This window comes from Zalophus californianus, chromosome 10 (assembly GCF_009762305.2).
Source record: "Zalophus californianus isolate mZalCal1 chromosome 10, mZalCal1.pri.v2, whole genome shotgun sequence".
NCBI lineage: Eukaryota > Metazoa > Chordata > Mammalia > Carnivora > Otariidae > Zalophus > Zalophus californianus.
In genome coordinates, this window is record NC_045604.1 from 106,439,022 (window position 1) to 106,454,572 (window position 15,551).

The 15,551-nt window shown below is 55.2% G+C and overlaps 1 protein-coding gene across 1 annotated transcript in view; it reads right to left on the reverse strand.

Moving 5' to 3' along the window:
* Window positions 1-15,551, reverse strand: part of ZAN (zonadhesin) — a 30,265-nt gene that overhangs the window by 12,431 nt on the left and 2,283 nt on the right. Inside the window, exons 4-23 of the mRNA XM_027613890.2 lie at window positions 14,947-15,111; window positions 14,295-14,386; window positions 14,029-14,107; window positions 13,776-13,907; window positions 12,958-13,226; window positions 12,574-12,658; window positions 10,073-12,043; window positions 8,960-9,144; window positions 6,942-7,083; window positions 6,652-6,768; window positions 5,590-5,714; window positions 5,184-5,329; window positions 4,457-4,600; window positions 3,945-3,998; window positions 3,689-3,858; window positions 2,837-3,039; window positions 1,503-1,644; window positions 936-1,183; window positions 501-681; window positions 94-205 (exon numbers count right to left, since the gene is read on the reverse strand). Of these exons, the coding sequence (XP_027469691.2) occupies window positions 94-205; window positions 501-681; window positions 936-1,183; window positions 1,503-1,644; window positions 2,837-3,039; window positions 3,689-3,858; window positions 3,945-3,998; window positions 4,457-4,600; window positions 5,184-5,329; window positions 5,590-5,714; window positions 6,652-6,768; window positions 6,942-7,083; window positions 8,960-9,144; window positions 10,073-12,043; window positions 12,574-12,658; window positions 12,958-13,226; window positions 13,776-13,907; window positions 14,029-14,107; window positions 14,295-14,386; window positions 14,947-15,111 (4,762 nt within the window). The remainder of the gene's footprint in view (window positions 1-93; window positions 206-500; window positions 682-935; window positions 1,184-1,502; window positions 1,645-2,836; window positions 3,040-3,688; window positions 3,859-3,944; window positions 3,999-4,456; window positions 4,601-5,183; window positions 5,330-5,589; window positions 5,715-6,651; window positions 6,769-6,941; window positions 7,084-8,959; window positions 9,145-10,072; window positions 12,044-12,573; window positions 12,659-12,957; window positions 13,227-13,775; window positions 13,908-14,028; window positions 14,108-14,294; window positions 14,387-14,946; window positions 15,112-15,551) is intronic.

The window sequence follows — 15,551 nt, forward strand, 5'->3', positions numbered from 1 at the left end:
AGCCTTGGGGAGATCAGGGGTGCCCGGAGGAACCCCCCAGGCTGCCCACCGAGGCTCCTCCCCAGGTCCGGCTCCACCACATTCCCAGCTCACCCCGGTTCAGAGTACTCCGGTAACTTCCAGGCGACCCCCAGGTGGACAGAGCTGGCCGTAGGCCTTTTACTGGGGAACAGACTATCATCCAGGCTATTGTTGTTGTAGTTGCCTGGAGGAGGGGCCAGTTAGAGGCCACTGAGGCACGCTACCAGGCGACCCAGCCCGGGACCACCACCTGCCTCCCAGAAGAGTCAACGCTCACTCTGCCCTCAACAGACCAAGGTTCCTCTCTTCTTTCTCTTCACCTTGGCGTCCCTTCACACCTACCCTCATGCACAGCGCCCTCAAACAATGAACGGGCAGACAAGCACTTAGGGCACCTAATTAAATGTATGGATGAGCACGACCAGGACAGACTCCTGCCCGTTGTCCCCACTTTGCCCGCAGATGCTCAGGGAACTCACCACACAACCCGCAGAGCTGCCCGGTGTAGGAAGACGGCACTGTCACTTCGACCAGGTGATTCCCATCATAGCGAACTTGAAGCCCAAAGTCCGTGTAGAGGAGGGTAAAGGAGCCACTGGGCCTTATGCTCACCCGGCCTTGTGCGGGCCACAGAGGCAGGGCCACCCGGCGACCGTTCAGCTACAGAAGCAGGGAGGATGCGGTAGAGAAAGGCGCTTGGGACAAGGACAATGGGGGGGGGGGGGGCAGGACCAGGGAGCAGACAGGGATGGCGATGCGTCTCTGGAATCGGGGCTGGATCTGCTGTGAGCTACCCCCAGGGGCTCTAGAAGCCGGACAGGTGGGTCTGCCCCCCGCAACATGAGGACGGGCATAGAAAAACCGCTGACCGGGCTGGGGGTGTGGGGTCCTGGGAGGCGGGCGGAGGCACGCACCATGACCTTATGCCCTTTGATCAGTGAGATTCTCAGGTCGAAGACCTGCACATTGACGGCTCTGACATAGGAGGCCTCCAAGTTCCCGCCGCGAAACTCATTGGTGGTGCTCACAATGAAGTAGTTCTCTAGGTACCTAGACTGGCAAGGTCGGGTCAGGATATAGGCGCAGGTGCCCATGAAGTGGTGCAGGGCTCCGTCGAATGTCAGGTAGTGGGGGTCCCCTGAGACACTGCAGGTGGCAGTCCCTGGGGTGGAGGAGATGGAATTCAGAGACCACCCCCCCACCCCGAACGCTGAGCTGCCATCCCAGCCAGTCCATGTTGGATTGGGACCCAAGGCTCCTCTGTGGGGTTGGCTTGGCCTGGAAAGGTCAGGCACAGGGACTGCCCCAACCTCACTGGGTCCGTGAAGAGGTTGCTCAGGCTTGGGCCAATACCTTCCAGCCCCCAGTCAGGCCCCAGCTCTCTGGGGTGCCTGCTTTAGGGCAGAGCCATGTCCCCGCTCAAGGCCACGTGGGCAGCCCCCCTGCCCCCGTCCCAGCTCACCTTCCACCTGGCTGCTCACCTTGGGCATGGCAGCCATAGGTGCCATCCTGCTGACGACAGATCTCCTGGGCCTGGCACCTCCACTGCATGCAGTGAACTTTACCGTTGCCCGCGCAGACACAGAGCTGTCTGCAGCCTGGCTTGAGCCACTGCTCCCCTACCTGGGGGACGGAAGGAAGGAAGGAAGGAAGGAAGGAAGGAAGGAAGGAAGGAAGGAAGGAAGGAAGGGAGGGAGGGAGGGAGGGAGGGAAAGAGGTCATTCCCAGGTCTGACTGCCGGCCCATGGCTACTCAGATCCCTGGTTTGCTGGCCAGGGAGCTGTTCCCGTCATCCTGAAGCTCCGGGCTTAGCTACAAAAGCCTGGGATTCGCCCTTATTTAGTCATTCACTTGTTTGCTCCTTTGCTGTTTCAACAGATAGTTATCTCTCTGCACTAGACAGGTGTTAGGGATTCAGGAATGAACTGGATGGACCATGTCCCTGCCCTAACAGCTCACAACCCAGTCGGGAGGATGGTGGGGGCAGTAAACAAGTAAACTAATAGATCAGGGGCTCCCACACAATATGCACCCGAAGAAGACAATCAGGGGACCCAACGAGAGTTTCCTGCCATCCACACAGACAACAAGCACTTGCAACGGAAGTTTTGAGGGAAGCCTTCTGACTCTGCTTATCAGGGAGGCTTCAAGGAGGAGGTGGCTGTGAACAGAGCCTCAGAGCAAGGTGAAGGACTCCGGCAGGCACAGTGGCTGGGGGCAGAGCAGAGACAAAGCGGCTGCAGAGAAGGTGAAACTGATAGGAGAGCAAGGCAGGGATAGTGTTTGGTGGGCCAGCCCGGAGCGGGGCTGAGGGCTGTGACGGACACCATTCCCAGGGACAGGGTGAGGGACAGGCAAACAAGGAAAAGAGAAGCACTGCAGACGAGGGTCTGGCTCCAAACACTGCTTCTGAGGGAGTGTGCAGACAAGGGCCCAGGCTGGGGCCAAAGTCGTTCATCAGGGAAAGGGGCCCGTGACAGGGAGGACATGGTGTTTGGAAAGATGTCTGCGTTTGTGCAGATGACACAGAAGTGCCTGGGCCCTCAGAGGACGAAAAACTCCAGGAAAAATGATTCAGGGGCATGGAAGGGAGAGAGGCAGGGGTCTCAGCTCTGCCGGCAGCGTGGGCAAAAGCTGCTAGGGCTCCCTCCCAGAACTGGAGAAAGAAATGGGGAAGCAGATCCGGGCCCAAGCATCCCTTCCCCCAGCCATCCACGCACCGCATGGCTTCCCGGCCTTCTGTCCTACACACGGCCTCGCCCAGACTTCAGAACCCGAGGCGGCAGAGCGGAGCGACCCAGGCCCAGAGGCTCACCTTGAAGTAGCCCACCATGGGGTCGAAGCACCCGCACTGGGACCGAGGGACACACTGGAGACCGCTGAGCACGAAGCCCGGGTTGCACTCACAGCCCTCCACGCATCGGTTCTGGCAGGACATCCCAGAGAAGCTGGGATGGCAGGTGGCTGGGCACAGCCCGGCGCACAGAGTGTACCTGCTGTTGGGCGGGCAGGTCAGAGCTAGGGGAGGGAGAAGCAGACGTGAGAAGAGCAGAGGGCGGGACAGGGAAAGGGAACGAAGTCCATTCGGAGGCCAGCGTTCGGAGGGCCCACAGCTAGAGGCTTCTGCCCAATCCCAAGAAGCAGAGAGCGACCAGGAGAAGCGGGACCAAAGAGAGTGACCTGCAGGGAGCTACCAAGAGGCAGGTCTGAGAGCGCAGACAGATCCAAGCGTCTCAGCTGCTGTATAGACATGCCCAAGTGAGAAGTCAGGGTGAAGGAGAGCAGGGGAGAACACCCATGGGGCCTCGATCAAGGGCATGGCCGTGCCCTAAAGCAGGCTCCCCGGAGGCCATGAGGGGGCTGTGAGCCAGTCACGGTGCACCCAATCACGCTGGGAGTCTGTGTTCTGTTTGCGGAGGACGACCTGGGCATGCGTCTACACAGACGTGCGTTGCTCCGCATAGCCTCGAGCGGCTGGGAGGGCTCCGAGTTTGCCAGGGACTATGATTTTTCTTGGTGGAGGTTTCTGACTGCAGCTTTCCCTGTGCAGGCGTGGAAGCAAAGGGGTTCCACCAGGGGTCCCCCAGCCTGTGCGAACACTCGGATGCCCGCCCTCTGCTCGCACCTGCCTGTGAAGGAACGGGCCCCGACGCTCGGCACAACTCACGGCAGAACTGGGGTCCCCTCCAGGGCTTCACTGCGTAGCCGGCATCCTGGCAGATCTCGGTCAAAGCTGCCATGTGGGCACACAGCACTGACTGCAGCCGCTGGAATTTACACATGTCAAACACGCAGTTCTTGAGGAACAGAGAGGCCTCGAGGTGAGGCAGACATGCCCTGAGGAGAGAGGCCAGGTCAGAGGGAACGACCCCAGGTGCCAAGGGACCCCCTCTCACAGCCCTACCGTCGGTCGCCCTTCATACTCAAAGGCTCCGTGGGTGTTCACGAGCCGTCCACACAACTCTAGTGCCGACAGACTGTTGAGAAAGCCCCGGTTGCAAGACGGAGGATTTGCCGGGTTCCTCTGGCACCTAGAAGGGACCCACCCCACATGCCCTGGAGGCTCGCATCCCGGCCCCGGCCCCGCCCCGGCCCCGCCCCGGCCCCGGCCCCGGCCCCAGCAGTGTCGCGGCTCACGGCTGCCCCTAGTGGACAGCGTCTGAACGCCGAGCCCGAAAGGAGCCAGGAAGACCTGGGGCTGAGCCAGCGGGGGAGGCTGCTCAGTGTCCCCCTAGCGCGGCCGAGGTGGGGGCGAGCGTGGTGGCCACAAGCTCGTGAACTTGGCCGCAATGGGAGCAGGGAGAAGAACGACAGATGTGGGGGGGGGTTGCATGCAGGAGAGGAGAAAGAAGAAAAGGGGTGGTGCCGGTCGGGTGCGTGCTTCTCAGAAGGGAGAAGGAGCAGAGGGCCGCGGCGGGCGTGGGGGTGTCCTCACTCCTTGTCCTCGCCCCCCGCTGTCTGCCAGCTTTTGCCCAGCTCCTCCACGTCCTGCGCTGGGCTGCCGTCCGGCTTCTGGTTGTCGTTGCTGCCGTCCCCGTCGTAGTTGCCACAGAGGCCACAGAGTTTCCTAGAGTAGGTGCTGGAGCCATGGGGAGTGGCGGCGGCGTTAACGGAGAGAAGGGGCTCCGATCGCCCGAGGGATCAGGGCAGAGAAGGGCAGAGCGGAGGATTAACAGGGTGCAGCGGCGAGCCAGGGGACGTGCCAGGCACCAAGTGCACAAGGACCTCCCACCCCTCACCCCGGAGCCATCCTTACTGCTCCCTTCCACTCACACGCCATCTCCCCACATTCCCGTTTTTTTTCCTTGCGTTGGCATTCACCACCTGCAAAGGCATTCTTTCCCTGGTTGGTTCCTCTGGGGAACCACTCTCTCTGGAAGACTGGGGTCAAGGGACCACTCTTCAGAAAGCTCCCAAGGCCCATTATCGACTCCTTCTAGCACATTCTCAAAGCATTGTGTGTATATCCTGCTATTATCACACTGCCCTGAAGCCATGTCCCCTTGTCTCTCCCTCTGGAGGGAGGGAGGTCGGCCAGTGGATGTACTTCCTACACCCGGATTAAGAGTTAGTGCCTGCGAGGGAAAGGGCGGGGGAGGGGAAGTGCTGGGAGAGGGAGGGAGGGGCAGAGCACGAGTGGCAGCCGCCTGTGCACCCCTCACCTGGGCACACTCATATACAGCTGCTGGTCACCATCCCATCTCACCCGCAAACCAAACACTGTCTGCAGCTCCACAAATCGCCCACTTGAAGCCAGGAAAATGCCTTTCGAAGGTATGGCGGGGAGGGTGACTTGCTGACTCCCAACCTGGAAGGTAGGTAAAGGGAGGAGACGGAGACACAGATGGGGGGGTCAAGGAGAACCCTCCCACCCCAGCAGACTACCACGTCCATGCTGGAAGGCAGGACAGCCCTCCACAGCAATCCTTGGTAACGCACGGAATGCTCTGGAAGCTGTCCCTGAGAAGGTCGGAGGCTGCAGGTGCCGGCCAGGACCTGGCAGCCCACAGGACAAGCCACAGCCAGGCCTGGAGGCCCCGGTACAACTGAAGAGGAAAGGACACTCACCAGCACGCGCCTGCCCCTGAGCAGCGTGATGGTGACCTTGGGTAGTGTCACGTAGATTTTGCTCAGGCTGGAGATGCTTTCCTGTCCTCCGCCCTCATTCTTCGCCGCCACCTTGAAGAATGGCTCTGGGTGGGAAGAGGGGTGAAGAGCATCCAGGGGCTCATTCAACAAGCATTTCTTTCTTTCTTTTTTTAAAGATTTTATTTACCCATGGGCGCCTGGGTGGCTCAGTCGTTAAGCGTCTGCCTTCGGCTCAGGTCATGATCCCGGGGTCCTGGGATCGAGCCCCGCATCGGGCTCCCTGCTCCGCAGGAGGCCTGCCTCTCTCTCTCCCACTCCCCCTGCTTGTGTTCCTGCTCTCACTATGTCTCTCTCTGTCAAATAAATAAAATCTTTAAAAAAAAAGATTTTATTTATCCATCTGAGAGAGAGTGCACATGTGCGAGCACTGGGGGTGAGCAGGGGCAGAGGGAGAAGCAGACTACCAGCTGCGCAGGGAGCCCGATGCAGGACTCAATCCCAGGACCCTGGGATCAAGACCTGAGCAGAAGGCAGACGCTTAACCAACTGAGCCACCCAGGCGCCCCTCAACAAGCATTTCTGAGGGTCCACTGAGGATGGCGCCTACACCTGGCGCCGCAGGGATAAAGACCTCCCCAGGCCCTGGCTCTGCAGTTTGGGGGGGGGGGCAGATGTGACTGTCGGAGCGCCTGTAACTCTGTTGAAACTCTGTCTCCCCTAAGGGACTGGAACATCCTCCAGGGCAAGGCATTTATAATAGTTCACTCCTCCCGCTATGGCCATTATTCCAGGCGGCCCCTCGCTGAACGTGGGCCCAGAAAATGGCTGATAAAGGGAAATGTCCTACAGTGCATTCTTGCCAGTCCTGCGAAAGTCCTGTTTCTGGGGTGGACGTGTCAACCCTTACTCTACAGAAGGCCTTGTTCCCACCTTGCGTCTCCCGCATCTGCCCCCGCCCCCGGCCCTTTCCTGCCTTCCACTGTGCTCCCACAGCAGCTGTTCTGACCTTAGACCCTGGCCCAGACATCTCCAGGGCCCCACCTGTCGAGTTGCCACAGGGTTGGGCCAAGATGTAGGTGCATTTGCCCATGAAGTTGAAGTGCCTCCCATCAAAGGTGATTTGATGAGGGTCTCCATAGACGACGCAGGTGGCACGGCCTGCCGAAGGGAGGGGGTGGAGAGCACATGAAGCAGCAGGCTAGGCCCCACAGCCACCTCACCCACCCGGTGGCATGCCCCAGTTCCTCTGGTCAAGGGAGGGATTGGGACACTGGTGTCGTACCCACTCGGACAGGCTGGCGGGCGGGGGTAGCATGATGGGAGGGTCTCACCGTAGGGCTGGCATCCGTACTGGCCGTTTTTCAGCTGGCACACCGTGTGAGTCCCGCACTGGAAGATCTGACACTCCATCCGACTGCCAGGCTTGCAGCGGCAACGTTCTGTGCAGTTGGAGCTGAACCACTCCGCCCCAGGCTGGGAGCAGGGGATCCAGAGTCACAACACTCTAGCTCCTGGGGCCCATCTCCCTTCCCCACCACACCTTGCAGACCTAACCTTGCTCATACTCTTCCTCTTCCCACCCCCTACCAGATACTCCTGTCTACCACAGGACATTGGCACATGCTGCTCTCTCACCCTGGAATGCTCTTCTGTTCCTTTCCAAATCGTTCTTATGCAACCAGCAAGCAGAGTTCAGCTCAAGGGTCACAACTTTCTCGGGAAGACTTCTCAGACCCCCCTGACTAGGTCATCCTCACAGCCCTGGGTACCTTTCTTTCCCAGGACTTACCACAATTGCACCTTCGTGTTAATTTCTGCGGTTGTTTGATTGCAAGCACTCTGTGAGGGACCATGTCTCTTTATTCACTATCGTAGCCTCAACACAAAGCACAGTGCTTGGCAGGAGTTCTCATTCAAGAAACGCTTGCTGTATCAGAGTGACCCAAGACCCAGGGTGTCCCCCAGGGTCTGAGAGCATTAGGAGAGCAAGGACCATGCCCTATTTGTGGTGGCCCCAATTCCAGGAGGGTTGAAAGTACTCAAGAAACATTTGTTGGATGCATAAATGAATCTTTATAAGACATGCATACATGTCTCCTGGGGCTGGCAAGACATGCTGAATGCTGATGGTTCTTTCTGAGGCTGAAGCTAATCCTAACCCTGACACAGGGACACCCAGGAGACTGGTTAAAGGGAGGTGGGGGAGAAAGTGGTCCCCAAACAGACAAATAGGAACTCAGATGACAGATGGGAAGAACACCTGTTCTGAGAAGAGCCACTGGACGGTAGTGAATAGCTTAAATCACTTTTAATAAATTACATGTGATATTTATCATAATTAGCTAATAGTAGTAACATTTATTAAGTACTCGGTCTGCATCGGGATCTAATTTCATCTTCACAACAATCTTATGAGGTAAGTAGAAATTATGGGCATATTTTGTAGACACAGAAACAGATCTGAAGAGGGAAAGAATCTTGCCCAAGGTCACCCAGCAAGTGAATGCTGGAGCCCAGATTTAAAGCTCTGATCTGCTTGACTCTAGGGTGGCTCTGTCCCAAATAGCCGCCACCAGCCCCTTGTGGCTATTGAGCTCTTGAAATGTGGCTGGTCCAAACTGAGATATGCCCTAAGTGTAAAAATACACACTGGATTTCAAAGAATTGGTATGGGGGGAAAAAAGGAATGTAAGCGATCTCATTAATAACTATTCATCACATGTTGAGATGAGAATAGAGATCAAGTACATTATTGGAATTCATTTAACCTGTTTCCTTTTACTTTTTTAAAAATGTGGCTATTAGCAAACGTAAAATAACTTTGAGGCTTGCATGCTAGCCCTTTTGGACAGCAATGGCCCAGAGCCTGTGCCCCTTCAGAGCCTCTGCATGCGTCGAGTCTTCCCAGGTCGGGGGGGCTACCAATTCCAGGAGACAGTAACTGCCATGTTTTGACAGGATTTGCAAGTTCCTTTGGAAGATCCTGGAATGCTGTGTTTTGCCCTGAACACGCCCGAAGCTCTACTCAGCATCCAGGACTCTCTGCATATGCAGGGACCCCCAGCTTTCCTTAAGAAGGAGATGAGGAAGGCCTTGGACCACCTGGCTGGCCCAGTGGGTCCTAGCTGGGCCCAAGTGGGTACTTAGCAAATATTTACTGCATGAACAGAGAGGACAATGAAAAGCCACATTTGCAAAGAATCACTCCACCATTGTGTAACTCCACCAGCTTGACAGCTGGCCCTGTGGGACTGTTCCACAGATCCAAAGTCCTCTCTCCTGGGGAGCAGATGGAGCCAGAACCCACTCCCCATCTCCCTTACGGGCTCTGGCATCCCAGTGGTCTTACCTTATAGTAATTGTTGTTGTAGAAGCAATTGCAGGAAGAGGGATGGATGCAGCGGGACTCATGAAACAAAAAGCCAGAATTGCAGACACAGCCGGGTTTGCAGGGGGGCCCACAGTTGGGCTTGGGTCTCTGGCAGGATGCTGGGCAGGCGCAGGGCTCATAGTGGGCATTTGGGGGGCACCTCGCTAAGGGGAGAACGGCCTGCGTCAAACCTTCACTCTAGTGCTTTTCTCAGGGAGATTTCCTGTCTCCTCTACCCCCACCCTCAGGTTCTCTAAGAAGGAGGTCCCTATGATTCAGCCATAAAAAGGAAGAAGATCTGACGTGTGGATGAACTTGAAGTTCTAGCACACGGACGAAGCTTTAAAACGTGATGCTGAGTGCAAGGAGCCAGTCACAAAAGACCACATGTTACATCACTCTACGTGTGTGCAATGTCCAGAACCGGCAAATTGACAGAGACAGAACATAGATTAGGGGTTGCCAGGGGATGGGGCACAGTGGGGGTTGGGGAGAAGGTGGTGACTGCTAATGGGTAGGGGGTTTCTTTGGGGCTGATAAAAATGTTCTGGTTTGGGGCGCCTGGGTGGCTCAGTCATTAAGCATCTGCCTTTGGCTCAGGTCATGATCCCGGGGTCCTGGGATCGAGCCCCGCACCGGGCTCCCTGCTCCGCGGGAAGCCTGCTTCTCCCTCTCCCGCTCCCCCTGCTTGTGTTCCTGCTCTCACTCTCTCTCTCTGTGTCTCAAATAAATAAAAAAAATTTTTTAAAAAAAGTTCTGTATTTAGAAACTGATGTTTGCACAATCTTGTGGATACACTAAAACCACTGAATTATACACTTTAGAAGAATGGATTTTACGGTATATGAATTATATACCTATTTTTTTAAAAAGATGTTGTAAGCCTAGTGCTTGGCTCCCAACAACCTCCACCCCACCTATGCCCTGCTTCCCTCTTGGTCAGGGTGGTCCTCATTTTTTCTAAAGTTACCATGTCCCATTCATCTCTCCTCTAAGATCGCAGTTCTCTATTAGACGCATCCATTTATCTAATTCTCATTCCTATTCACAGTCTCTTACTTTCAGCTGTTTGTCCAACGCTCCATCACATACCTGGAGTATGTCTAGGGGTTGTAGTGGTCATGGAGGTACTTGGAGTAGTTGTAGGAGGCATCACCAAGACTGTTGGCCCAATTGGTACAAGTGTTGGGCTGGGCTGGGGTGTCGTAGGAACTGTGTGCCTTTCAGTGGGGACAGTAGATTTTTCTGCGGGGATGGTGAGTTTTTCTGTGGGGACAGTGGATTTTTCTGTGGGGATGATGGGTTTTTCAGTGGAGACGGTGGGTTTTTCTGTGGGGATGGTGGTCTTTCCAGTGGGGATGGTGGGTCTTTCTGCGAGGATGGTAGTTTTTTCTGTAGGGACAGTGGGCTTTTCTGTGGGGATGGTGGGGCTTTTAGTGGGGACAGTGGGTTTTTTTGTGGAGATGGTGGTCTTTTCAGTGGGGATGGTAGGCCTTTCAGTGGGGATGGTAGGCCTTTCAGTGGGGATGGTGGGTTTTCCTGTGGGGACAGTGGGTTTTTCTTTGGCAATGGTAGGTTTTGCTGTGGGGACAGTGTGCCTTTCAGTGGGGATGGTAGATTTTGCTGTTGGGACGCTGGGTTTTCCTGTGGGGACGGTGGGTTTTCCTGTGGGGACGGTGGGTTTTCCTGTGGGGATGGCGGGTTTTGCTGTGGGGATGGCGGGTTTTTCTGCGGGGACGGCGGGCTTTTCTGTGGGGATGATGGATTTTTCCATAGGGATGACAGGTTTTTCCGTGGGAATGGTGGGTTTTTCTGTGGGGATGGTGGTTCTCTCAGTGTGGACTGTGGGCTTTTCTGCAGGGATAGTAGGCTTTTCTGTGGAGATGGTGGTCCTTTCAGTGGGCATGGTGGGTTTTTCTGTGGGGATAGTGGGCTCTTCAAGGGGTACAGTAGTCTCTTCAATGGGGACAACAGACTCTTCAGCAGAGGCAGTGGATTCTTCAGCGGGGATGGTAGACTCTTCAGTGAAGACAGTGGGCTCTTCAGGAGGAAGAGTGGTCTCTTCAGGGGGGACAGTGGTCTCTTCAGGAGGCACAGTGTTCTCTTCAGTGGGGAAAGTCGGTTTTTCAGTGGGAATAGTGGGCTTTTCTGTGGGAACTTTGGGCTTTTCTGTGGGGATGGTGGGCTTTTGAGTGGGGATGGTGAGTTTTTCTGTGGGGAAGGTGGATTTTTCTGGCGAGACAGTGGACATTTCTGAGGGGACTATGGGCTTTTTTGTGGAGACAGTGGCTATTTCACTGGGGACAGTGGGTTTTTCTGTGGCAGTTATAGGTTTTTCTGTGAGAGCCACGGGTTTTTCTGTGGGGACAGTGGCTATTTCACTGGGGACAGGGTGTTTTTCTTTGGGGACCATGGGTCTTTCTGTGGGGACAGTGGCTATTTCACTGGGACCAGTGGGTTTTTCTGTGGGGACAGTGGCTATTTCACTGGGGACAGTGAGTTTTTCTGGGAGAGCCAGGGGTCTTTCTGTGGGGACAGTGGCTATTTCACTGGGGACAGTGAGTTTTTCTGGGAGAGCCATGGGTCTTTCTGTGGGGACAATGGCTATTTCACTGGGGACAGTGTGTTTTTCTGGGGGGACCATGGGTCTTTCTGTGGGGACAGTGGCTATTTCACTGGGGACAGAGTGTTTTTCTGGGGGGACCATGGGTCTTTCTGTGGGCACAGTGAGTTTTTCTGGGGGGACCATGGGTCTTTCTGTGGGCACAGTGAGTTTTTCTGGGGGGACCATGGGTCTTTCTGTGGGCACAGTGAGTTTTTCTGGGGGGGCCATGGGTCTTTTTGTGGGGACAGTGGCTATTTCACTGGGGACAGTGTGTTTTTCTGTGAAAGCCATGGATCTTTCTGTGGGGACAGTGGGTTTTTCTGTGGGAGCCATGGGTTTTTCTGTGGGGGCCATAGATTTTTCTGTGGGAGTCATAGGTTTTCCTGTGGAGACAGGGGTTTCAGAAGGGCCAGGGAGGGAAACTGGAGATTTGGAAGGAAGCTCTGTTGGCACTGTTCCTGCAAAGAAAAACAAAGAAACAAACAAATCCTGGAGTTTAGTGAAAATCATACCATCACCTTCTTCACTCACTTCGAGTTGGAGTGGGTAGGCTCAAAGAGTAACTGACACCTCTCCCATTTCCAACCCCAACCTTCACTCACTTAACAAACACTCAACAAACACTGCTCCCATTTCCAACCCCAACCTTCACTCACTTAACAAACACTCAACAAACACTGCCCCTCAGAAATGTCCACTGTCTTCCCCAGATACGGGAAACACAACAGGAACAGGATGTCGGTCCTCCCTTCAGGATCACCGTCCACTAGGTAAGGGGTTGTGGATCCAGCCACAGAAATCCAGAGCATCAAAGTCACACTCACTCCAGCAAGCATCCTGGTAAGACCAGGAAGGTAGAGGTGGGCAGAACATGGAACACAAAGCTGTGTGAAAACTCAAGCATGACCGAGAACTTGATTTTCAACAGTCCCAGAGATGGTCATCTCAGAACATGGCCCCCTTTCTGGGGCCCTGGATTTTGTCTTACCTCGACAAGTCCCGTGATTGATCAAGATAAAACCCACAGCAACGACAAAGGCACTGTGGGTACCCCTGATGGCCTCCAGGATCAGCTGAAGGTAATGAGGGACAGAGAAGAGAGAAATGCAAGTGAATCCCCGGCAGCTCAGGGACTCTCCCGGTCAGTCTGTCCTCTGCCAAAAGGCCACCTTGTTCTAGCCTCGACAGTCCAACTCTGCCCCCACTCCTTTTCAGGAGCCAGGTATCCCTCTTGGGGACACCAAGTTCACCTCTGCTCTCTTTCCAGTGGCCCATCTTGTCAGCCCTGGTTGTACCCAAACATTATGTCCCCCCCCCACCTCCCGTCACCACGTTCCACACAGACGCTGACAGGGCGCTCTCTCTCTCTCACCTGCATGGGCTGTTGATGCCCCGAAGGGATGGTGACAGAGGTGTTCAGCCAGCTGGGACTCTGAGACCCAACGCGGTGCCAGAGAGTGGATGGGGCACTGCCCGCAGGACTCTCCAGCAGGAGACTGAGCTTAGTACCCTCTCCGGGGCCATACATGTGGTAGGGAAACTCCACACAGATCGCAGCCGGGGCACAGAAGGGCCGGCTCACCAGTCTGAAAGACTGGCCCGCCTTAGAGAACTTGTCGGCCTCCACGTAAATATAGTGACCTTCCAGGCGGAAAAGAAGGGAATCGAAAGGGTAAGATGACAAACCTCCACAGGACAGCCTAGTGTTTTCTCTCACAACACCGTGCTTTCCAAAGAGGGTCTGATGCAAACACGCAAACTCCCTACATTGTAGCAGGGTTGGGTTTTTTTGTTTTGTTTTGTTTTTTTCCCTGCTTGTTTTGGACTTCTAACTGAAGAAGGCAAGATCAGAAAGAAAGGGAAAACCAAGCCAGCAGCCCAGACTCCTTTGCTGGCTGCATCAGTAAATGTCTTGACTGAAAATGAGAGTGTGGATTTTGAAGCCTTGGGCTCAGCGAAGTGAGATGCCTGCATTTTCTGGGGGGGAGGGGTAGTTTAGGGACCCCACAGCCAAGAGAATCTTTAACTCACTCTACTTCTGTCATCTCCACAGCTTGGGCCCCATGGCAGCTTCCCAGGAAATACCTGCAGGCTGATCTTCACCACCTACAATATCTTCTCCCATCAATCCAGCCAACCCCCCAGCTGAGACAAAACTCAGTAATTTTGAGGGGTCCTAAATCTCCTCACCTTCAAAAGCGCCTGCACCCTGGATGTGCATACTTTTATTTCCCCGGGTCCAGCGTCCGCCATCCCCTAATGCCTGGGCCCAGTCACAGAAGGGATGGGCATCATCTTCAAAGTCACACTGAGGAAAGCTCTCTAGGGGGTCAAAATGGGAGATGTGAGCAACGTGGGCCATGCTCTCTATTCCTCTCCCCCCCCCCCGCCCCGTCCCAGCCCCAGTTCTGAGCGATCTGGTCCTCCCGGGCCTTGTTCTCACCCCCACAGGGAGCAGTGCTGATTGCATCCACTGCCACAGCTGGCTCTGGGGTCTCTCCAAACACACCCACCAAGGTGAACTGAAGAGAGAGAGAAAGGGTGCTGGGAGTGAAGAACCAGCCCAAAAGCCCCAACCCTCCCCCCACCTAATTTTATTCTATTCAGGAACCCAGGCACCCTGCTCCCAGGGCCCAGACCCTCAATCCCTTTCAATATCAGAGGTGCCTACCATGTGCAAGGAATGCTGACCTCTTTGCTCGTCTGTACCTGAATTTGTCCCTGGCCTGTGTAATTGACAGAAACAGGCTGCCAGTTGGGTCCAGGTTGTCCTGAGAAGAGAGTGTGTTTCCGGATGCTGCCTGCAATGGAAGGAATCCGAGAAATAACTGACTTATTAAGGGGACTGAAAAATGACTTCAAACCTATACTCAGGGACGCCTGGGTGGCTCAGTTGGTTAAGCGACTGCCTTCGGCTCAGGTCATGATCCCAGGGTCCTGGGATCGAGTCCCACATCAGGCTCCCCCTGCTCTGTGGGGAGCCTGCTTCTCCCTCTGCCTCTGCCCGCCACTCCCCCTGCTTGTGCTTTCTCTCTCTCTCTCTGTCTCTGTCAAATAAATAAATAAAATCTAAAAAAAAAAACAAAACCTATACTCAGAAGGATGAGTAGCACAGAGACTACTTGGGAGTGTATTCTTCTCTCCCAAATGCAAACACAACCTTCTCTCTCACTCTCCTGACACTTGTATCTGTTGTTCCAGAAGCCGGTGCTCTCCTGGCTCCCTGATTCCACTCCATGGAGTAACCTTGCATATATCCTAGATTTCCCTAGACTCTGAGGGATGCCCCATAGTTTCCCGTCAACCCAACCCTGGGAGATGAGCCTCAGGTCCGTGTAAAGCCAGCGACTGCCAGTCTTACCCAAGACGGAAGCATAGACGGTGAGGGCTGCACCAGGTGACTGTCCATGGAGGATGTAGTGGAAGGACAGACTCAGACAGCCAGAGGAATGGCTCAGGGGGCTCAGGAGGACAGATTTCTGCCCCGGTTTTGCATTCTTGGGGTCCAGGAGCATGTAGAAGCCACCTACGAAGTAAAAGGCCAGTAAGGTGGGGTGGCTGAAATTGGGGGAGTCCCGCACAGGGATAGGGCCCTGTGCCGGCAGGGGTCCTGGGCCTGGGAAGCCCCAACAGCTGCCTAGGATCAGCCAGCGCTGAGGTGGGCCTACATCTGGCCAAGGCCTTCGAGCCTTCCGGAAACGCTTAGCAAGAGTGGCTTACGAGGGCGCCTGGGTGGCTCAGTTGGTTGGGTGGCTGCCTTTGGCTCAGGTCATGATCCAGGAGTCCCTGGATCGAGTCCCGCATCGGGCTCCCTGCCTGGCGGAGAGTCTGCTTCTCCCTCTGACCCTACCCCCTCTCTTGTGCTCTCTCATCCTGTCTCAAATAAATAAATAAATAAAAATCTTAAAAAAAAAAAGGGTGGCTTACGAAATGCGGCATCCTCTCAAAAGCAGCAGCCAGAACCCT